This window comes from Adiantum capillus-veneris, chromosome 12 (assembly GCF_014529385.1).
Source record: "Adiantum capillus-veneris isolate H3 chromosome 12, ASM1452938v2, whole genome shotgun sequence".
NCBI classification, from domain to species: domain Eukaryota; kingdom Viridiplantae; phylum Streptophyta; class Polypodiopsida; order Polypodiales; family Pteridaceae; genus Adiantum; species Adiantum capillus-veneris.
The window spans coordinates 31,895,308-31,919,849 of record NC_140942.1 but is presented as its reverse complement, the minus strand read 5'-3'; the positions used below and the strand labels follow the sequence as shown (position 1 = coordinate 31,919,849).

The window sequence follows — 24,542 nt, the reverse complement described above, 5'->3', positions numbered from 1 at the left end:
CCCTAGGATTTTTCCCTTTGGCATATTTGGGTATCGAAGACCCTAGCATTAGGATATAATTTTATGTTTTTTGTGTCCATTTGGCTTTCAATCAATGGCCTTTGGAGCTTGTGTTTACACTTATCTTCAATCAGCTTGGATGTAAATAAAAGAATCAAGAGGCTTCTACCAAAGAGGATGCTTTCTCAAGGATGCTCAAAAGAGCATGAATAGGTGAAATCCTTCCATGATATTTCTCTTTTTGTTTATCTCTTCATTCTCTATGCTTGGCTTAAAGTGCTTTTGCTTCTAAGATATGGTTCTTTCATTTCAAAAGCTAACCATACTAAAGTTTTAACACTTTGCTTTGTGAAATTAAACTCATATAAAATTTGGTTTTATGTGCGCTAATCATAGGTAAGGCCTTGACCTTAGGTTAATGTAGGATCATTGCTCATTAGTCCTAAACTCTTAGTGATAGTCTTAATACTCCATTCATTTTTAACATGATCTAGGGCTATTTCCATAGATACTCTCATAATGGAAGAAATAAAAAAGTGCTAAAAAATAAAACAATGAAGCGAAAAAGCATCAAGAAGTGTAGCAAAAATGCTACTAGACACATGAAAAGAAAATTTCTATGGTATGATGTGTCTATGTAATGCCTAGCGTCTTATTGGCACTTGGCAGTCGAGGGGAATCACCTTGGCTCACTTGGTCAAGGCCCTAAACCGATGCCCTAGGCTGATAGGGGTAAGCCGTCGACTTGGTAGGCTAGTAGATTCTTGGAGCACCTTCTTGAGGGTTCAAGAAGCCGCGAGTTGTAGATAGACTTGCCTTGGGGTGGTAGCCTTGTATTGTGTCTTACTTTATTCAATGAATTGAAAAAAAACAAAACTTTCATGAGCTTCAAAAGGCTGTGACATTGTACTAATAGATTAGGAGCTTTTTTATAGCCCGTAGACATGATAGACTTGATTGCCTTATTAAGGTTGTTCATATATGTAAGGTTTCTAGTTTCAAAAACCTCAAAGATTGTATAAAGCTTAATCAAACTGATATGAATATTGAAAAGGCAATGTAGAATTGTCCAAGCGTGGTAAATATTGGTATTTTGGGAATCGTAATCATGACTTTACTATGGTTAGAAATTTTCAGAACTAGATTTTGATAAAAATTGACATAGTAGATTTCTATCAAAATTTACTAATTAATTAATCAAATAAATTGTAAGGTTTTGGTAATCATTATTGTAAAAGAATTTTATAAAAAAAATTCCCTAGATATTTATAGATATTTGCATATATTTTCAAATTTAATCATGAAAAGGGTTAGATAATAGCAAAAATCATTTTGGTGCATCTAGGGCTTTGTAGAGTAGTCATGAGCCTACCCAAGCTAGTTTTAGCAGCAAGTGGCACTAGGAAAAGGCTATGGGCTGCCTTTATGTGCAAGTACCTGCTAGAAACAGCCTATGAACGCCAAAAACCTATAAATAGGCCTCCCTCTTCACAAAAAAATTCAGACTCGGAGTCCTGGCCATTTCTCTCTCTCATAGGGAGAAAAATCTACACAAAAATCACTAGAGAGAAAACCTCTAGCTGATTGTCCACGGTAATTAGCCTAATCTCTTTTTAATTAGGAAAAATATGCTAATTTACCTATATTTTCTTAATTGATCTAATTAATTAAGAAGATTAAACTTATTTACACTCTAGATTTTTCTCTTACTTTTTAATAATCTACTGATTACTTAGATTAAGATCAGCGATATTAATCTACTTAATTACTAAGCCATATTAGGATTGAAATTAATCTTTTTGGTCATAAATTAAGGGTAATTATACTAACTAAACTTAGATTAGCATAAGATAATTACATTTGCTACATTAGACTGTCAAGATGCTAGAAAAATTATCTCTTAATTTTTTGATTAGTTTTTGTAATTAATTAGGCAGGAATTAGCTTTTGTTAATCAAGAAATTAATAGAAAACCTTCTTAATTAGCTTCAAAATTCTTAAGTTAATTATCACAACTAAGAAACACTGTTAGAAACATGGGATAAATTTATCATTAATAGATAACTAATCTAAGTAATTATTTAGGCCAAAATTAGCTATTTTTGAGCCTAAATTAAAGGAGGAAATTATCTAAATTACTTTAAAAATATAATAATTATCAAAGATAGAAATAAATTAAAAATCCGGGATAATTAGGGTATGCATAAAAAAATAGTTTATGTGATTAATTAGACCAAAATTGTCTGTTTTTTAGTATAAATTAAAGAGGTAAATTATTTAGATTACTTAGATAATTATGTAGTACTTATTTAAGATAAAAATCAATGTTAGAAATCTAGGATAATTAGGGCATGCATAGAAAATTAGATTATCTAATTAATTAGACGAAAATTATCCGTTTTTGAGCATAAATAAAGGTGGAAATTAGTGAAATTACTTAGATAATTATACAATAACTACTAGAGATAAATATCAATGTTAGAAAGCCAAGATAACTAGGGATGCATAGAATTAGTTTATCTAATTAATTAAACTAAAATTATCTATTTTTTTTAGCATAGATTAAAGATGGAAATTAGTTACATTACTTGGATAACTATATAGTAATCATCATAGGTAGAAATTATTATTAACAATTGGAGATAAATAGATAATGCATAGATAATTAGTTTCACTAATTATCTTAGCTAATATTATCTAATTTTGACTATAAATTTGAAAGGAAAATTAGTAATGAATTTATATGATTACACAATATCACCAAAGATAGGAAATAGCATTACAAGGTTAGGATAATTACCTTAAGCTTAAATAATTAGTTTAGCTAATTATCTTAGCTAATATTGTTTGATTTTGACTAAAAATTCAGAAGGAAAATTAGTAAATCAACTTATAGGTTAGCAAGATCATTACTAGGATTATAATACATCTAAAACCACCTAGGGTAAATATCCCACAATCAGATAAGTAATTCATAAATTACTAAAGTTAAATTAGAGTATTTTGGAACAAAAATTAAATAAGAAAATTAGTAAAATAGCCCTGAAAATTATAAGATAATTATTGGAGAACAATAATACTACTAGGAAGTTGAGAAAAAAATATCTTATTGAGATATTTATCGAAGATATTTATTTAGTCCAAAAATTCCTATTTTTGGGTAAAAGAAATAAGAGAGATTATTCAATTAATTCTTTAATCGATCAAGTTTCCTTTTATAAGGCTACCACTATGGCTCCAAAGAGGACCCGAGGAAATCCTCAGTCCGCGATGAGAAAGATACAACGCACAAAAGGACTAGGGCGTCCAATGACCAGGAGGGTGGGCCTAGTAGTAGGCCTACGGAGGAGAGTCTTCAGGCGCCAGCACAGCAAAAGATTGCTGATCAATCCCAAGTGGTTTTTCCATTATTCAATTAATTCTTTACATAGTTTAAGTTCTTTGATAAGTTAACATTGCATACACAAGGAGTGAGTAAGAATAAAAAAAGGAATAATTGGCCGAAAACAGCCGGTAACTTCCCAGAAACCAATGTATACTTGTTTGTAAATTAGGAAAGAAATTTTTGGATTAGCCTGGATTGAACTAGAAAAGATATGTTTGATCATCCTTAAGACAGCTTGTCTCAAGACACCCCCGCCTCCTTGGTATATTTTGATGAATAACGGATAAGTCGGTTACCCCCATGAACGGTGAGTTTCTACTCCGTGTCATGTCTTGATGTTTCTACATAAGTTAGGATATCGTTTTTATCCTAGGGGAGCCGCCCGGTTGTATGGGCAACTGGTTTGGTGTATGGGCACCCCGAACCTTGGGTGGGGGTTTATCCACTACCGATTGTGAAAATGGAATGGGTGCCGTTTTTCACCCTTGGGTGGTCTTGGGACTGGTTTTGGGACAAAAAGAGTACTGGTCATGGTTATTAGGGTCAATGTTTTTTATAAACGGTACTTTGTCTTTACTTTAAAGATGTCTGTTTGCTAAAAGAATGCTTTTCAATGTTGTCTTTAATACTTGATTGAAGGAATTACTCTGATGGAAAGTTAAAAGAAACCATTATTTTAAATGTTATGTGAGATCCCCAACCACCCAATACCAAGATCGGGATGGGATCCTTGACAGGTCTCTAGGTCTGATAAAAATCAAAGTCTCTAAACAAGAAAAATCCAAGGAATAGACCTTTACCATTGAAAATGGCTTGGGTCTATAGCCTTAGAAGAAGACCTAGTCCTGTCTCGCAGCGAAAACGGGACAATGTATTAAAAGTCCTCAACCAACGTTTTTTTTTTCCTAACATATGTGAGGGCACAGCCGCTGGTAGATTCCTCTTCCAAGTAAAGAAGTTTTCTAAACATTTTAGTGTGCAGGGATGGATAGTTACCTAACTAATCAGGTCCATCCATCCATGATTGACAACCTTAGTCAATCCCCACTTACCACCCCGCACTCACACATGATTCTTTTGTTATTTAATTACTACCACGTTCTTATCACATTTAAAATAATGATTCCTTTCATCCTTCATAACAGGATTTCATTAAAATAGCCCTTGAAAACAATATTGAAAATATTCTTTTAGCACACAGACATCTTTAAACTTAAGATAGGCTACTGTCAATCAAAAGTTAAAACATTATCCGTAATAACCATGACCAATACTCTTCTTGTCTCAAGAGCACCTAAGGGTGAAGAAACGACACCCATTCCTTATTCACAATCCAGAGTGGATAAACCCCCACCCAAGGTTTTGGGTGCCCATACACCAAACCAGTTTCCCATACAACCGGTCGGCTCCCCTAAGATAAAAACAATATCCTAACTTATGTAAAAACATCAAGACATGACACGCATTAGAAACTCATCGTTCATGGGGGTAACTGACTTATCCCTGGTGGGTGGAAAGCCATCATTATCATCAAAATATATCAAGGAGTTGGATGTGTCTTGAGACAAGTTGTCTTAAGGATGATCAATCATATCTTTTCTAATTCAACCAATCTTAACCCAAACAATTCTTTCCTACATTATAAACAAATGCATGTTGGAATTTACCTTTGATTTTTGGTCAATTATTCCTTTTCTGATTCAATTACTCCTTACGTATGCAATGCTAAATTAGAAATGATCTTTAGTATAATTAAAGACTTAAGTGAACAAAATAGAAATCCACCTGGGTCTGGTCGTCCATGTGCTGCTGCACTGGTGCCTGAAGACTCTCCTCCGTAGGCCTACTACTAGCCCAACTTCATCGTCGTGTGATGCTTTAGTTCTTTTTAGAGCTCTGCCCTCATCATCAGATGTAGGATTGGCTCGGGTCCTTCTAGGTGCCATAAGTTCTTATCCTTATAAAAAGGACGTCTAATCATTAGGTAAATTATTCAAAATCTACATTCAACCTTTGTATTCAAACGTAACCCATCCAAGGTTAAATTATAGTCTTAATTGGTAAATTCTTGACTTAGTAATTTCTTATATACCTATATAGGCATGATAACTTCTTCCACAGCTTCCCTAAGGTTTTCTAAGCTCTATTAATTTTCTTATGATTTTCTATATCTTTTTCCTAATTTTTTCATCAAAATTTAATCTTGAAATCTACTTGTTTTGAGCTTAATATTTATTCAATTTATTTTCTCTTAAAGATTTCATTTCCTCAACTTTATATCATAGCGTTACACTTGCTATAATTTTCCTTAAAAATTTTGACCGCAAAGTCTATTTATTTTAATCAATCTTTTACTAAAAATAGGACTTTTGGTCAATTATAATTTTTTAAACTCACTAATTAACTATGGTATAATTATCACGAGAAGATAAGAACATTTGTGACCTTTCGTAATTATATTTTAATTTTTCAACTCAATTATCTAATTTCCAGCTAAAATTAGTATAATTTGACTTAGATAACTATCTATACTAATTTTCTAACCTTGACATAATTATCATGGCCTCTGTATCATGTAATTTAACTCTCATAAATAGCATGTAATTATATAACATGATTTACTAATTTTCCCCTTTAGTTTCTAGCTAGACTTATGTTAATTTGACTAAACTAAATATCGATACTAAGTTTCTACCCTTGACATAATTATACGGTCTTTTCATCATGTAATCTAGCTCTAATAAATAGCATGTACTCAAATAGCACGATTTACTAATTTCCCTCTTTAGTTTTCAGCTAGAGTTAGTATAATTTGAATTAGATAAATATCTATACTAAGTTTCTAACCTTAACATAATTATCACAGCCTTTTTATCATGTAATATAACTCTGATAAATAATATGTAATTATATCACAAGATTTACTAATTTCCCCCTTTACTTTATCCTCAAAATTAATGTTTTTCTATCAATATAATTAACTAAACCAATTATTTATGGTTAAGATAATTATCACGGGTTTCTTAAGATGTATTTTACCTCTTATAATTATCTCAAATATTCTTGATTTAATTTACAATTTCCCCTATTAAGTTTTTCTTAAAAACAATATTTTTCTACTGAGATAATTAGTTAAACTGATTATCTAAGATTAAGATAATTATCATGGGTTTCCTAAGATAGGTTTTTTATCTAATAATGATCTAAAAGCAATTTGGATCAGTTTGCTATTTTTTTCCTTTTATTTTTTCTTAAAAAGAGTGAAATACTGCTGAGATAATTAGTTAGATTAAATTTCTGAGGTTAAGATAATTATCAAGGGTTTCACAACATGTAATTTACCTTTGATATTTATCTCAAATTATTTTAGATTAGTTTGCTATTTTTTTCTTTGTATTTTTTCCTAAAAAAAGTGTAATTCTGTTGAGATAATTAGTTAAACTAACTATCTGAGGTTAAGATAATTATCATAGATTTTAAAAAATAATTTTTTGTGATAATTATGTCAAAGTATTTTGGATTGGTTTACTATTTTTCCCCTTTTATTTTCTTTTAAAAACAGTGTAATTCTACTGAGATAATTAGGTAAGCTAATTATTTGAGGTTAAGATAATTATCATGGGTTTCATAACATGTGATTTATCTCTAATAATTATCTCAAAGGATTTTGAATTAGTTTGCTATTTTCTCCTTTTATTTTTCCCTAAAATTAATGTAATTTCACTAAGATAATTAGTTAAACTAACTATTTGAGATTAAGATAATTATCACCAATTTCATAAGATGTGATTTACCTTTGATAATTATCTCAAAGTATTTTGGATTAATTTGATCATTTTTCTTTTACTTTTCTCTTAAAAATAGTGTAATTTTTCTTAAATAATTATAAAAATTACTCAAAAAACTACAAGATAATTTTTCTAGCATAATGATAGTCTAACACAGCTCTGATAATTATCTCATCTTAATCTAAATTTAATTAGTATAATTTTTATTAATTTATGGTTAAAATGAGTAATCTCAGTCCTAATATGATATAATAATTCATTAGCTTAGTATTCTTAATCTTAAGCACAATAATCAGCAAAGAATTTTGAATTAGGAGAGAATTTTAGAGTATACATAAGTTTAATCTTCAATCAATTAAGAAAATTATAAATAGATTAACTTAGTTTTACAAATTAAAAAAAGGCTAGTGCTAATTACCATTGATTATTCAACTAGAACTTTGCTCTCGACTGATTTCTGCATAGAGGTCTCTCTAGATGAGAGAGAATGTACCAAGGCTCCGAGTCTGTTTGAAATTGTGAAGCAAGGGTCATATTTATAGGTTTCTGGGCACTCACAGGCTGGAAAATGGCAGTAACTTGCATCCCAAGCAGCCTTACAGTTCCAAACACGCCCCTTGCTACTAAATCTAGTCTGGGAAAGTTCATCATTACCCCACACAGCCCAACAGATACACTAAATCAGTTTTCTGCTAGTTTGTTGACTTTTAATGATTAATTTTAGAAATATCTGCCATTTCTAGAACCTTAGGATAAAAAGTCTTTAGCATTAATAATTATTGAAACCATTCAATTTTACTTATCTAATTAAATTCATAGTGTAACCTTTCTGAGCCCGTAACTTTTCTAGATTTTATCGAAATTATGTCCTAAAAATTTGTAACCATAGTAAAGCTCTGGTTACGGTTCCAAAAATATCAATATTTGCCATAATTGGATCATTCTACAGTGTTTTCTCAACAGCCAAGTTAATTTGATCGGCTTTGTACAATTTCTAAGGTTTCAGAAACTGGAAACCTTACATGTTAAAACAAGCTGATAGTAATTAGAAAACAAAAGAATCATGTGTGAGTGCGGGGTGGTAAGTGGGGATTGACTAAGGTTGTCAATCATGGACGGGTGGACTTGATTAGTCAGGTAACTATCCATCTCTACACACTAAAGATGTTTAGAAAACTTCTTCACTTGGAAGAGGAGTCCACCAACGACTGTGCCCTCACATATGTTAGGGAAAAAAAGCATTGGTTGAGGATACTTAGCCCAATTTATGGAAGTTATAGAACCAAAATAGTTTTGGACTTTTAATATGTTGTCCTGTTTCCACTGCGAGACAGGACTAGTTCTTCTTCTAGGGCTATAGACCCAAGCCATTGTCAATGGTAAAAGGTCTATTCCTTGGATTTTTCTTGTTTAGAGACTCTGATTTTTATTAGGCCTAGAGACCTGTCAAGGACCCCACCCCAATTCTGGTGTCGGTGGGTTGGGGACCTCACAATATAGTTTTTAGGCTAGTAGGTTTATGAACTTGCATTAGCCTAGGGTCATAGTTGATTGCTTGTGTTTCATGCATAAAACTTAAATTTCAAGTGTTTTAATCTTCATGATAGCTTAAGTTTTTTTTTTCTTTGTGTTGTTTAGTTTTTTACTATGATTGACCCATATTTTAGAAGCAAAAAAATCACTTTGCATGATTGTTCATTGTACTTCATGTTTTATTCGTCCTTGTTGGCCTTTGATACTTATTACTTGTTTAATGTTTTGCAGATCAACATTTCTTTCCTGGACTTGCTTTCTACCATGTCACAGTGTTTTGCTTCACCGGCACACGAGGACGTGCGCCAAATTAGAAAGGGGGGAATGTTAGCAACGGCTAACACAGGCTACACTAATTATGCACCAAGAGGGATATTTGTTATGGATGTGTGTGCACAATATTTCCTATCCACATTGTATAAGGTATTGGGCTCATTTGGAGTTCTAAATTGTATATGCTAGCTAGAGGGCTCAACTTAATCCCATAGTAGAAGGGATTGGGGTGCAAACCTTTATAAGGAATCCTTTATGCAAGGAGGCTTCATTCTTGAGTATTCATTTTTGAGGATCCATTCTTGAGAGCTCTCCCTTGAGTGTTCACTTGATGGATGGCCTAGCCTTGAGCTTAATGCCCATGCATAAGAGGCTAGTGCTAATCCATTGTAATTAGAGAAGCATTTCTTATTCTAATCTCTACTTTCTTCATTAGTTTTAATTCTTATATATTCCATTATGTCATCAGGTAGTTTCACCTTCTCATTATTCTAGATTTTAGTGTGTGTGATAACTTCTTGCTTACTGACCACTCTTATCATTCTATAAGCACTCAATTTACGATATTTAACATCTCTAATTAGGTTGATTAAGTTGGTTCTTAATCTTGTGATTAGTGTATGTGCCCTTTTGTTTGCTTGTGTGTGGATGGGTTTAATGAAACTCTAGCACCATTCACCTTGTGTGTGTAGCTTTTGATAAAGTACCTTGATTGGCATGTGGTGATTGGAGAGGCCAACACCAATGCAACTAGTGTGTGCTTGTCATGAGTGTTCTTTGAGATTCTAGTCTATGGCAAGTCAGATTTTGGTGGGCTTAATGTGTGTAGGTGATGCTTGATTGATGATGTAATTAGAGTTACTTATTCATAGCTAATCTCTATTGCATTGGAAGAGAATTCTCTTGAATCCTCTAATTCGATACATCCAATGATGCTCGTGCTTCCATGCCCTATCCGGGTTGCCAATCCAAGGATTGATAATTTTGTTGGTCTTGGGTTGATTAGGTTATTCTATGATTGCCCCCAACAGACAAGTGGTGGATCTTGTGGCTCTCTATGCTTAAATGGAGCATAGCTTGGACAAGTGGTGGATCTCATGGATCTCTATGCTTGATTAGAGCATAGATTGGGACCTTATGGTCCTCTATGCTTGAATGGAACATAGCTTGGACAAGTGGTGAACCTTATGGATCTCTATGCTTTAATAGGGCATATATTGCACAAGTGGTGGATCTTATGGTCCTCTAAGACTCAAGAGAGACTAATTTGAACAAGTGAATTGAAAGGTAATGAATCTAGGATGCATTTTTCCTCTTAAACCACCATGTATAGAATGGTCTTGTGTTGGATATTAGATGCACCAAAATGTTCTTAATTTGTTTCAAAAGGGTATGTACTAAATACAGGATGCACTATCCCTTTTCACACCTTGCTTAAAGTGGCTTGATGGTGGATTAAGAATTCCCTTACTCTTCACCAAGAACTTGACCTTCAAATCTTCCAGCTGATGCATCTAAGAAACAATTTGTGTTCTAAAACTTGTTAGAATAGCCAAGTGGTAGATCTAAAATGCAACAAAGATTCTACAAATTTTTTTAAATGGCCACTTCTTGTGGATCAAGCATGTGATAACTGATGAAAAACTTTGTGTTGGATCTAGAATACACTCACTCTGATAGAAGCCATTTAGATTGGCCAATTGGTGGACCTTGGATGGATGGACGCTTCAACAACTATGATCAAAACTTTGATTGAGCTAGTATCAACTCTTTCATGATTTCTAGATTGGCCAAGTGGTGGATCTAAGATGTATACTAGTTTTCCACAACTTGTTTTAATTCAATATATAGGATGCAAACCACCATTTAAAACTTCATTAGAATAACTTTGATTTTATTTAGGATGCATCCTTCCTTGAACAAACTATATATAATGGGAAGATGGTGGATTTAGGATGTATTCCCCTTTTTGCACTATGTTTAGAATGACCAAGTGGTGGATCTAGGATGCACCAAACCTTCTTAAATATTTTTTCAAAATCCAATTCTATATATAGGAGGATGAGATTTCCATTCTAAAACTTGCTTAAGGTGGCCTAGTTGTGGATTGAGAATTTTCTTTCTCTCCTCTAAAAACTTGTTTAGATCGGTCAAATGGTGTATCCAAGATGCACCCATCCTTACAAAACTTACTTAATAGTATCAATTGAATGGACAGTGTTACAAATATCTAGGACTATGGGGTTATAGCTTTATTATTTTCATGTACTTGATATGTAAATAACATACTTGAATACATAGGTTTTGAATATAGTTACGCTCTAAGTATTTTTCTCTTGCATAATAGACATGGAGCAGTAATGTTTGGAAAAATGATGATTATATGGATGTCAATTATCATGTAAAAAAATCTTGCTTATTAATATGTCATCCTCTAGGAGGCTATTGTATGATCTTTCATTGTTTTTTTCTTAGATCCATGGTATGAGGGTGGGATAGATAAGGAGTGATTCAATCCAACAACGATTAATGAGAGCCTTCCACTTGTATCCACAAAGGTCTCACTTGAAGAATTGAGTCCAATTATTTTCAAATGAAAATACTTGAGGCCTCTTTGATGCATCTTTCATTGAAGGAAGCCATGGGTGAAAACCAGGGATTTAATACTCACAAGATCACGTGAAATTTCTTGTGATCACAATGTTTATTATCACATTCACATAATCACAATTAATGTGATCACAAAAAAGCCGATAAGTGGTAACGTGGCAATCCATCAAAACACCGCCGGAGTTTGTGTTTTTTTAAATGAGGAAGCTATGTGAACCCTAAACCGAGCCTACCAAGAAATTAAAAAATCCAAGCCAACCTACCAAATTGGATGAGTTCTATAGGTTAAGGGAAAGTCGTGTGAATATTTAATGTGATCACGTATTTTGAAATGTGATCACTCAAAGTCATTAATGTGTTCATGTATTTGTTATCATGTTAATGAAATCCCTGGTTGAAACTTTCAATCTCTAAAAGTTGTGCAAGAGAGTAGTGTTGATGAAACTAATTTGGTTTCATTAAATCTCAACAAATCCATGTTGACAATAATATTGGACTTTAATGGTCTACTATTGAAACAAAGTCAACAACCATAATCAAATGATGAAACTATTTAATATGATTCACGAAGGCATATTGTGTTAAGGGTAGGGTGCATCCACTTTTTAAAGACCATATTGAAGAGATTCAATATGGGGATTTGGTCAACAGCTAGAGAAGACAATGTTTACCACATGTTGAGAACGCTTCAAAGCATTGCAAAGAAGATATTTCCATACCGGCAAGGGCAATGGGTCCCTGAGGGCCTTCTGCACCACATCTACCAAGGGGACATGCCATTTCATCAGCGGCTTGCACGCTTTGCCACCATAGCACAACCCGCCAGACAATATGTGCGGCTTGAAGCTGACGATGTGCGAGCAATGCGTAAGGGAAGGATCGGAAACACTTTTTTCTCTGTCCAGGCCATAATGATCTTCCTCCTTCATGAGTGCCCAGCAGGCCCTGACGTAGTGCTACCACACTTGCAGATCGGCGAGGTACTGGTTGATGTGTGATGGACCCCAAGCCCGCGGCCATTGACACATCCGTAGAGGAGAGGACGCTTGCCTTGACCTACCCTGTAGGGATTCAAGGCCTCTTGGAGGCCTCTCCATCTATCGGTTCATCCTCGGAACCACCAGTAGGAACCACCACTCGGGAAGCCATCCCTAAGGTAGAGATTACCCGTTTCTCCTCCATTGTGGTGGGTGGGGAGGAGTTTGTGTTTATGCACGATCTGGAGAAATCCTTTGAGCTTCGCATGGATGAGTGTTTTGCCATCCTTGATGCCTATGGCAAGTTTGAGGTTGATACCACCACCTCCCATGACGATGATCTCCTACTGTCCATGGGGAATACTTTGGCGGACACAGTGGCGATCGCACAAGCCAAGGTGGCAGTGGCTGAGCAAGCCAAGGTCTCTGAGGAGGAGTTTGTGGCCATGCAAGCCATGTGTTTGTCTAAACGCACAGGAGTGGATTCACCATCACCTGCTGCAACACCTGTTTTTCTTGATCCAAAGGGAAAGTCAAGTGTGGATCTTTACTTCCACCCAGATGCTGATGAGGAGGATCGTAGACAAGAGGTATAGATGCTCACTTACATTTGATTGTTACAAATGATTTTGTTAATGTTATATCATAATTCTCTGCCATATTTCTCACAAAAAACCTATGTTTTGCAGGATGTTTTGGAGGTTGACTCCTGGGCGCAACGGTCAGGGGGGAGGAGGATTCCGTTTGGACCTCAAGCGGCACTTGCTCACTACCTCGGCACACTTCCGATTGGTGTCGTGGTGTTTGTGCTTGCCGACTACTCTCCCAATGGTCGCTACAAAATTTTTTCTCTCCGTTCACTCTCCAAGGCGTTGTGCTTAACAACCCTTGCCCAATCGGCCAACCTTGTAGTGCTTGTAAAGAAAGATTTTGCAATGTCCACTTTCAGCGTTAACTTTCACGGGCGCCTTATCGCCCATGTCGGCATGAACCAAGCTGTAGGGGTTAATGACACCCAAGAAATCACAACCACTTTACTTAACATGGAGCCACCCCAAAAGGCCAAGCGCCAGAAAATTGTAATTCGAAAGATCCTAAAGCAAAAGCTGGATATCATGTAAAGCATTGATTTCTTTAAGAAAACTACTCTTTGGTGTCTACGACTCTCTTACTTGCAAGGTTTTGAATTTGTTATATGTTTGGCTTCCATTGTGTATGAGAAGCACCATAATTTCTGATATGAGTACTAAAGGGTTTGGCAGGTCTTAAAAATATTAATATGCATACTTTTTTATATGTTAGGCTTCCAAAGTTATTGATTTGCCTACTGAAGGGCTTGGAAGGCCCCAAAATGGGCTGCCACAAGGGCGCGCATTTGGGCCTTCCATTAGCAAATGAAAGGGGCAAATGCGTGCCCTTGTGGCAGCTCATTTTGGAGCATGTAAAGCCCATTTAGGAGCATACCGAGGTACATTACATGTGCAAAACCCAAAGACAAGAGATAAATATGTTTTGGCAGCTCATTTGGGATAATCTCAAGCCCATCTTGGACTAGGCTCAGTTACTTAAAGTTGTAATACCAAATCACATGGGGAAACCATGTGGCAGCTCATTTTGGAGCATCTCTAGCCCATTTTGGAGTATAGGGCCATATCCTTTACAGTTGCAATAACCATCCTTCAGAATTTCTATGCTACATGGACTAAGGGGGGATGATTTCCAAATGCATCTATGCTAGTTGAAGCATTGAAGCAAATGAAATATCCTTATTGCTTGTTAAAATTTTCTAGAAACCATAGGAAGGGGCTTGGAATGCCCTAGAAAAGGCTGCCACAAGGGCTCGCATTTTGTCCATCCATATGCCTCTGGAAGCCCCAAATGCGCGCCCTTGTGGCAGCCACTTTGGGGGCATTCCAAGCCATTTTCAAGACTTTCTAGATGCTTTTTTCATGCAGTAGTGAGTTTTTCCTTGCTTCAATGCTTCACATAGCATGGATGCATCAGGAAGTGCATGCCCCACTTAGCCAAGGTGCTTAACGTAGGCAAGTTTTCACAATAACAAGCTAATGGCTACATACATACAAAAGAAGGTAGACAAAACATGGACCAGTGCTACATCACATGGTATAGAATTCAAGCAATACAATGCGTAGTGGGGTATACATTAAAAGACGCTTATAGTCAAATTCTTCCCAATACAATGCACAGAGTGGGGTATACAATCAAAAGACGCTTATATTCATATTCTTCCCAATCTTGGAAGTTCTGTAAATACAAAAAGGTTTGATGCCTAATTACAAGCTATTCCTCATGGCGCAAACGGCGAGCAAGCTGCATATCCTTAGGCATAATGGTTACACGCTTTGCATGGATGGCACATAGGTTCGAATCCTTGAATATGCTAGTTAGATATTGCTCTGATGCCTCTTGGACTGCCTCTATGGCCATGGCGCCCATCCAAAACTGAGTGTTCTACAATTGCAAAACCTCCCTACATAGCCTTGCAAAAGGGGCCCTCCAAATCAAGAGTTCGATGCTCTTCTAATAGTGGTGAATCTCCGCAAAAGCATGGCTGCACTTTCACACCTTCTGAGGTCGACGGGGAGGTTCACTTGTTGCACGAGTTGGGGTATCTTGCTTCCTCTTCTTGTAGACAATGCTCTTTCTCTTTTTTGGCCGCACAGGCACTTCCAACACCTCATAATCTGATTCCACCCACTCTCCATCTGATTCGTGCTCTTCAGTATTGAGCAGGTATGATGGTGTAGGTCCACTCCCTTTAGGGAGTGTCTTACCCCTAGTAGACATGTGAGCCTCATAAGTTTGTATTTTGACGCCAACCCATGGGGCATCTTCATCCGCTTGCGTCTCTTCAAAGCCTTCTGCGGCTGCTTTTGGCTGTTTGTTTCTTTGCCTTGGTCGCTCAAATCCTCCCTGTTGCCATCAAAATCGTTGGAGTCCGATGAATAGACAACAAGGTGATGATTCCTTCTCTCTCTTGCTGTTGTAGAAGACTGTCCATGCTGATTTGAAGATCCGGCTTCTTCTGTGTGGACCTCACCTTGAGCTTGTGAAGTTCTAGCTTTTGTTGCTGTACCTTTGAGTCGTTGGCCATTCGACCCCTCTGGATATGCAATCCTTGCCGTTTGTTTTGTTGTTGCCATGGTATCACCTATTAGGGAAAATGACAAAATGAGCGCCTTCAATCTTTAAATAGGTTTTTTGGAGGTTTGGGCCCTTTCACACTATGCGGCCAATTAAGTGAAACTCAAATAAACCAATTGAATTTAAGTAAAAATGGATCATGCGGACGGCTGACGCGACGCCCAAACGCTGCCTTTTTTATACTTAGTTGCACGCCAAGCTTCATGGCCTAGGGATGCTCACGAGCGTTTACACTTCTCGGATGCTGCAGTACGGGAGGTGTTGCGTAACTGCTTTGCTAACATCGACTCTCTTGCTTTCTCAATAGTGTGAGTTCTCCCAAAGGTGTGCCTAAAAAACCAGTTAAACAGCTCTTGGAGGTTGTTGGAGTGTGAACCACCACCATGCCGAGTATTCTTGAAGTAGACTCCTTTTGCTCAATAGTGGGACTTCTCCATGCCTTGTGTACTCCATATATCAAGCGAACCATAGCGGTCCATGAAGTATGCACCATGCGCATAGAGAATGTGATAAAACAACCAAAAAGGAGATAAGCCAATAGAAAAGTTGCATTTTCAAAAATTGCATATGTATTAAGTCCGTTAAAACAAACCATGTAGTGTGTAATCTTGCTTTCAGACCATCCGTCCGTAGCGGCGTTTGTGAATTCATAAAGCACCTCCTTGAATCCTCTCACTGCTCAATGGTGGTGCTTGAAAGATTCATCAATTGCACAACCTTTTGAAAGGATGACCATGCTAGCTTGCGTTGGTTAGCAACCTCCACATTGGGATCTTTGTCCGTCGTGCATGAACACAAATCTTTCCACAACTCCCACCGCTTCTCACTTGCTAGATCGACACTTGCCTTGGATACCTGCATTGGAGACTTTGACATCTTCTTGAAAAATCGACGTGCCTTGGCTCCATTCATGGAAACCTTCTGTGCCACCTCATATGTCTTCTCCCTACAAGTTTCTGCTACAATGTTCACCCTTGATCGGTGACATCCAATCTCATTAAGGAGCGTCTCCACCCCCTGCAAGGAGTCTTTGACCGTTGAAGGCGCTTCATTGTGAAAGCATAATCAATGTGATGCTTTAGGATACTATCAAATATTCGCATAAACGCATGCAATGTACAAAAGTGAACATTATTGAGGGAGAAGGGAATTATGGGGTTCCACCTAGGATCTTTGCTATCCCTATTGGGCACCTCTAGCATATCACATGAAAGAACCGAAGTTTGCCACTCCCTATTTATATGGTCACCATTATCTTTGTCCTGACCTTCCACTTGAGTTGCTCGACTTGTCTTGTGCCCTTTCACACAGAATGGGCAGCGAAGTAAAGAATTTTCACCTTGTTTGCATCCAAGCATGCACTTTATGGTCTTTAGATCACCACCTAAATGCCATTCAACATCAAACTCCCCATGTCTTGGAACCATGAGCTTCTCACCGTTTATTTGAGCTTTAATGACCTCTGTGACCCATGGAATTCTACTGAAAATCAATGCAAGGACTTCATGTGTCTCTTTTGGAACTTCAATTGCACCAAGCCACCATATATCCTTTTCTAATTGCACACTAAAAGAGGGCTTTGTCGCTTCACTCAAACTGCAAGATTGCTTGGCATAAGCTAGGGCTTCATTCATAAGCGTGATGCTAATTCTCTCCAACTTTATCCCTTTTACAATTATACACTCATTCAACTTCAGCACAAACACAAGCTTGCCTTCAAGAACTGCCAACAATATAAAGCCTCGGAATGCATGTTATGACACATCATAGAGCATGTAGGAAACCCTAAACTAACCTGCATCACTCAAATTGTAGAAAATAGCCATGGACTGCTGCAATCGTATCAAGTCCACAAAGATATTGTTGAATTTGGTGTAAACAATCCCTTCTGTCCGCAACACATTGTTAGAAATAGCACCGCTTCCCTTCCCGCGGCCCTTCCTTCCTTGTGATTTTCTACGGAGCGGCTGAAGAGGCATCGTGTCTTCAATATACAAGTAGTCCCCTAATCGGTGAACAACATCTTCATTTGACACCCTCTTGGAAATCGCCACTCTGTGAGGAAGTGGGAATAGGTTTTCCGTGACTCCTCGACTCCTTAATGCATCTTTTAACTTTTGATGTATTTCTTGATAGCCCTTCGTACTAATCCCAACAGCATCACAAATATCTTGAACATCTAGATCAGTGACAATATTAGAAAAATCACTAAGAACTCTCTTAGTGATTGCGTCTTTCAAGTGTTTTGCCTCTGGAGCATCCAGCATCCCAGTAAAGTCCTCTTTGTTGAAACAAGAACGAAGTAAAGAAGCTCGAGCTGACACATTCTCACCGTCGCACGTTTCTTGGACGAAGTTCCTACTACCCAAAACAACAATGATGAGTAGTATTAGAATTAAACAACATGAGGGGCAGAACATCTTACCTTCATAGCTATCACCCTTCGTATCTCACACCACCACGTGGTGCAAGAGTCTGAATTTCGGACAACTCTCGTTTCCTCACCCTACCTCCCATGGCAGTACTCTTCATGTGTGAAAGAGTATCCTCAAGCTTTTTAATTACATTTTCCTTGGTTGCGATGGTGCTCTTTGCCTCCTCAAGCGCACTAGTAGCTCTTTGCATCTGATCTTGAAGATTGTGGAAACTCCTTAGCAACTGCCAATGATGCAAGTAGATCTCGGACCGCGCAATCTCGTGTCTGTTGAGTCTCTTGCAGTAGCCCAACAAACCTTGCTCTCCATTTCCAACGTATTTCAACAGTGATGGAATGTTTGTAAAAGGCGGATGGACATGCAGAGAAGGATCCTTTGGGTACAAGCATCTGTCTGTCCAAAAATACACATTCTTCTCCCCTTGAGCGCGGCGTTCATTGGCTGATGGTAATGTACCCAAGCATGTCTTCTTTATCGGAACATACTCTTGAGGTAGGCATAGGAAAATCCCTGGAGACCTACCGCGCGAAAAGATTGTTGGGACATTGGTCACATCGTCAAGAGGCATTGTAGGATGGAGAGATGGAGCTTGAAGGATGGAGAGATAGAGCTTGTAGGATGGAGAGATGGAGCTTGAAGGATGGAGAGATGGGTGTGTAGGTGGAGCAGCAGGTGCAGGTGCAAGTGCAAGGGGGATGGGTGTAGGAGAGGAGCTTAGATTAGGAGGGAAAGTGGTCAATTTTGGGGGGAATTTCCTAAAATTTTTGGAGGGAATCAAAAAATGCTAAATTATGAGTAATTTAGCTAAAAATATATTTTTTAATATGTATATATGTTGGGGGTACTTTTTAGGAGGAAATAAAGTTTTTTTGAAAGTTTTTGAAAAAAGTAATTTTTTGACTTCTTTGACCCACGGATTTGATTAGGTGGCATGGGAGAGTTAAGAGGCCACTTACAAGTTGGCTAAAAGGCTAGAGAGAGAAGACCCCCTACCCCCCTACTTTTCAAATGGTTTACCCCCCCCCCCGCCCCCCCTCCCTACTTTTTAAATGGTTACCCCCCCTTCCCCCTACCTTTTTAGGGGTCAAAGGTGGAAGAGACCCTACCAAAATAGCCCCATTCAAAGCCTTTGTCTCCCTTAATCTTGGCAAGCTTTGTTGAAATTAGGGATTCTTACAAGACCCATCAAGAGTCCATATTTTTCATAATGGCTCACAGGACATTTATGACACTTTGTTGCCTCTTTTCGGTGGTGAAAATACGAATGTAAGTTCCAATGAGAAAAATGTACAGCCTATAGGGGTTTCTAAAAATGTTACAGATTAGTCTATTACTGATGCAGATGTACATGATGTGCTTGATGAGGCAAGGGCTGAAAATGAACAGGCTAGAGGTATGCCAAAATGGTTGGTGCACACTTTGCGTGACAGCAGTAAATTGGATGCACCTTTGTCTAGTAGTACTCGTTCAGGCTCTTGCCATGCATCTTATGCAACAGATTGTTACGCTTTGGCGCTGTCTACTTACATGATGTTGAGGAGCCTCTGCCGTTTGATGAAGCACAGAATTCAGAAAATTGGATGGCAGCCATGCAATCAGAATATGATGCACTTGTAGAAAATTACACATGGACTTTATGTGATTTGCCTCCTGGAAAAAAGGCCATTGGTACGAAGTGGGTTTACAAGTTGAAACACAAGCCGGATGGTGAGATTGATTGCCATAAGGCTCGACTTGTTGCAAAGGGTTATGCACAACAAAATGGCATAGATTATGAAGAGACTTTTGCTCCCACTTTTCATATGACTACTGTGCGTTTTCTATGTGCATTGGCAGCTCATTGTAAGGTCTCTGACCCCAATCAAAAAGAGCACCATTGTACCTTGAAATGAATATAATGAAAAAAGTTACTATTTTTAGCAGTTTTCCGAATTCTGTCAGTGCCATGATATTTAGAATGTTTTAAAGCTTCGAAATGTGATTTAAAATAATTTTTGTAAAAAATTTTCCAAAAATAGTAATTTTTTGGTCACCCGACCCGTCCAGTTATGACCGTCTCGAAAAACTGCACCCGTACCCCAAATTTGAACAAATGCATTTTCAGACCCCAGGGGCTGCTAAATATGGCAGGTACTCGGACCAGTACGCCTTAGTTAGAGCTTGCTATAGCAATTTTCGGCATCAAAATCTGACTCGTATGACCCGTTTTAGCCTAAAATCAATTCTTCCAAAAATTGAGAGGGGAGGCACCGGAGCCCGAGGCTGTGTGGGAACAGACTCCAGGCCACTCCGGGTCAGCTTTAGCAGCTAGGGGGGCGCCTTTTGTCCTTGTGGGAGTCTTGGGAGAGTTTCCAAGCTTGCAACTAAGTGTGAGAGCCAGTTAACCAAGCCAACTGGACACTTGGTGGGTAGGCAACTGGACTTGCCATGCTTAACTGGAGTAGCTCCCAGATGCAAATAGCAAGCAGGTTCAATTTTCAGCTTGAGGATGCCTATTTAAAGGTGTGCTCACACACACACACACACACACACACACACACATGCTCACACACACACCCAGTACACACATACACACACACACCTTGGGGAGGTGCTACCGGTACACACATAGTTTTTGAAGGAGAAGCAAGGAGGGAGGTGCTGCGGAAATTCTCATCTTGAGGATTCATTGGATCAAAAAAGTCAGAGGATTCTCAGCCCCTAATCATGGTAATTATGGCTTAATTCCGGTTCTTCTTAATTCTCATCATTATTCTCCCATATTCTTCGTCTACTATGCCTACTTTCAGCTATAATCCCCAATAGCTTCTCTCTAAGTCTACATAGCTATACTCCATTACATAATCATCATTCAATTAGCTAATTTATTCAGCCATTCATCATTCTTAATCAATGATTAACACATGATTAGGAGAGATTTCTCTCTCTAGGCAGCATGGTTAATAAACTGTCAGTCGGTAATAATGTAGATTCGATGAAATTCACCCTTTTACCATTCAATAGTAATGTAATTAATTAGATTCAAAAATTTCTCTCACATTAAGATGTGATTAAGGCTAAAATTATACCGTCATTAGACCATTAAGAAGAGAATTTTCTATCACACATGCCTGCGGTAATTTTGCATCTTCAAATTGCTCTAGGAAAGTGACTGAGCTTGCTTACTTCATCTCTCTTGTAAATAAATTAGTAAAATATTGAAGTTCTTAATCATCTAAGCCAAGTGATTAACTTTAGAGCCAGTTCCCATAGGGCAAGTAAAGAATTACCCATAAAATTGCTAGGTCTCGAAGGAAGAATCTAATCTCTTGCATAAGGAGGATTCTTTAATGATTCTAATCTGCCAATTGGTTTGTTATGATGCTCTCGCACTTTAGCTCTTTTCTTCAAGTTTATCATTTAAAGTAGTGAGTAAAATGGCCCCGGTTAAGAGAACTCGCTTCGGTGGTGCCCACGACCGCAAGGCGGGAACGAGCAATGTGAATGGAAAGGGAAAATCTCACATGGACGAACAAGCACCGGCCATCTCACGAGCCATTGACGAAGAAATTGAAGAGGTAGGTCATAATTTCATTCAAGTTGTTGAATTTAACATTGCACACGTTTAGCTAGGAATGAACATATCCCCAAACATGTTGGAGAAATCCGACGGAAACCTCGGCATTGAATTCAATTGTACATTAAAGTTTAAAGTAGGAAAGAAATGATTGATGGGTATGTTGTTTGCAATAGGAAAGAATGTCTGCTAGGAAAAATTTAGCTCGACATGTTCATTCTATTTCCAATGTTGAATCAGTCCTGACCCCCATACTGATCACAGGGGGCAGAGTTCCTCGTTAAGGGCTCTTGAATCCACGACTTGCTTTTTATGCGGTGGATACCCACGACTTGCTTTCTATGCGGTGGGAACCCACGTCTTGCTTTCTATGCGGTGGGAGTTTCCATGTCGTGCTTTCTATGCGGTGGACATACCTAGTTGTATGGGCAGCTGGCGACAACGGGAGGAGTAAACTCTCGCTGGAGGGGGGATGTTGTACCTCCAGAACATTGGAATTTTAATGAATAAGTTTGAGTAGAATTTTTACTAGAATATAGTCTTGGTGCCGTTTGCAATACTGGTTGAAGGGCTGTCTTAACGAACATTGTGATTCGGAATCTAATCAAGGAATGTTTATGTTGAAAAATCATTGTGGTTGTAATTAGGACACACAAGGAAGTGTGAGTGTGGGGGTGGAAAGTGGGGGCTTGGCCCAGGTTGCCAATGCCTATGAGAAGGGTGGTCCCGATTGGTCGGGAACTCTCTGGCCCCATAGTGTTTAATTCGATACTAGTAATACTCATTGCCCTAGAGCGGTGAAGTCTCGAGTGTACGTGCCTCTGAACATGGGGAAAAATGCACTCGAGGGTTCTCTCCTCTTGGAAGGTGGGTCTTAGGATCGCTAGATAGTTTAAGTACGCTTCCCCTGCGAGGTGGAGCTAGATCTCATTGCTAATAGGCTCGAACTCGACTCACTTTGTGATGAGAGCTCGTCCGCTAGCTGAACCCTGAACCACTTTGTTTGCTTCCGCTATAGATCTAGTGGCCACCACATTCACCATCAGATCCATCGTTTGATACGACGGGGTGGGGACCTCACACCTAGTTTCAGAGCCTAGGTTAGGCTGAGAAATAAAGTCGTATTGTTTGAATATTTAAAAAGGAACTGAAAATATATAGGTAGCTGATCGGAATTCCTTGCATTGGTGTTGCAGGAAGACCCCGTGCTAGAATATCGGAAGTTCCAAGTGTTTGAGCTTATTTATGAGCAAGCTTGACGATCCCCAGTCTACCAGTTCAGGCGAGATGTCATGGAGATACTGATGAAGGCTCATATGCCACACTCCACTCGCATCGATAGAGGATGGGGACTTGATTGGACACTTGCAGGTGGGGTTTACTACATCAACGCTCGAAAGCTAGGATGCCTGGCTATCGATTTGAAGAAGATACATTGGGGAGAAGAGTTGAGGGTGGTAGAGTTATTCTACTTGCTGCCTACCCGATTGGACCTGACTGTTTCAGGTGACTCCAATCAAACCATCAACGACTGGCTCTTGGAAAAGGTCACCGAGGTGATCCCAGCGAACAGATTCAGAACTTTTGGAGTACCAAAAGAGGAATCCCGGCTTGATATCTTAGTTTATTATCCACTCAAGGATGAGTATAGGAACTACTTCATGAACAAAGTAGTGCATCATGTGAACACCATCTCCTAGGCGTATTTTATACGCAATCCAAAAAACCATGTAATAAGTTGATCATCAGTTATCCTAAACCTTGAGGGGTTTTGATTGTAATAAATTTTCATCAATAAAGTGCTTTTTGTCTCTGAATCTCTGTCTCTTGATAAAGTGGAATCTTGAATTTTATTTAAAGTCTCGTGTCTAGTTTGAAATCCAAGTAATGGTATCAAGAATCTCGTATAACCCATGTAGGCACCGCCTGTTGCTCTATACTCGGCAGCGCAAGAGAAGAAGCTCTTCCTTAAGCAAGCCCAACCTCTGATCTTTAAGGGCGAGGGGGAAAATGTGGAGAGAGATGCGGAAGTGTGGATGGAAGCCATGGACGATTACTTTGAAGCTGCGGGGACCCAACCCATAAATAAGACCATGCTTGCGATGTTCCGCTTGACTGGCGATGCCAAGATATGGTGGAAGCAACATTGCAGGGACGTGGATATTAAGGGATCTTCCCAATCTTGGGGAGACATGAAAGCTGCGATAATGGCGCGTTATTTACCACCTGCCTATAGAACCTTGAAGATGAATGAATTCTTTTCACTTCGGCAGCTGACTTCATCTGTCAAAGAATATTATGCAAAGTTTGTCACTCTTTAGAGATATGCTCCTAAGATGACCTTGGAACAACAGGTGGCGAGGTTCTGCCAAGGGCTAATTGACCCAGTACTTCTCCTTGGGGTGCACCAGTTCTTTTTCAGAAGAAGAAGGATGGAACCTTAAGACTATGCATAGATTACAGTGGACTAAACCAGGTAACTGTCAAGAACAAGTATCCAATTCCAAGGATTAACGAACTCTTGGACAGGCTCCACTGTGCCAAAATGTTTACAAAGATTGATCTAAGGTTAGGATATTACCAAATCAGGATCAAGGAATCAGATATTCCAAAGACGGCTTTCAACACTAGGTATAGACACTACGAATTCACAGTAATGTCTTTTGGTCTAACAATTGCTCCTGCAAGCTTCAATGCAGGATATTTTCAGACCTTACCTGGATGATTTTGTCTTGGTTTTCTTTGATGACATTCTGATCTATTCTAAGAAAGAGGTAGATCACGAAGAACATGTTCGCAAAGTACTTGATCTTCTTCGGG

At 38.2% G+C, this 24,542-nt stretch overlaps 1 protein-coding gene across 1 annotated transcript; it reads left to right on the top strand.

Annotated features, from left to right (window-relative positions):
• The first annotated feature begins 12,799 nt into the window (after positions 1-12,799).
• On the top strand, positions 12,800-13,687 carry LOC147445532 (uncharacterized). Its single transcript, XM_086526056.1, has 2 exons — positions 12,800-13,156; positions 13,256-13,687. The coding sequence occupies exons 1-2, from the start codon at positions 12,800-12,802 to the stop codon at positions 13,685-13,687; spliced, it is 789 nt and encodes a 262-aa protein (XP_086382182.1).
• The last annotated feature ends 10,855 nt before the right edge of the window (positions 13,688-24,542 follow it).

What these genes read in the sequence shown, in the direction of transcription:
- LOC147445532 (XM_086526056.1), top strand. Translation starts at nt 12,800, where the DNA reads ATGCACGATCTGGAGAAATCCTTTGAGCTTCGCATGGATGAGTGTTTT. An exon ending in AGGAGGATCGTAGACAAGAG is followed by an intron (nt 13,157 to 13,255) that starts GTATAGATGCTC and finishes TATGTTTTGCAG; the next exon opens with GATGTTTTGGAGGTTGACTC.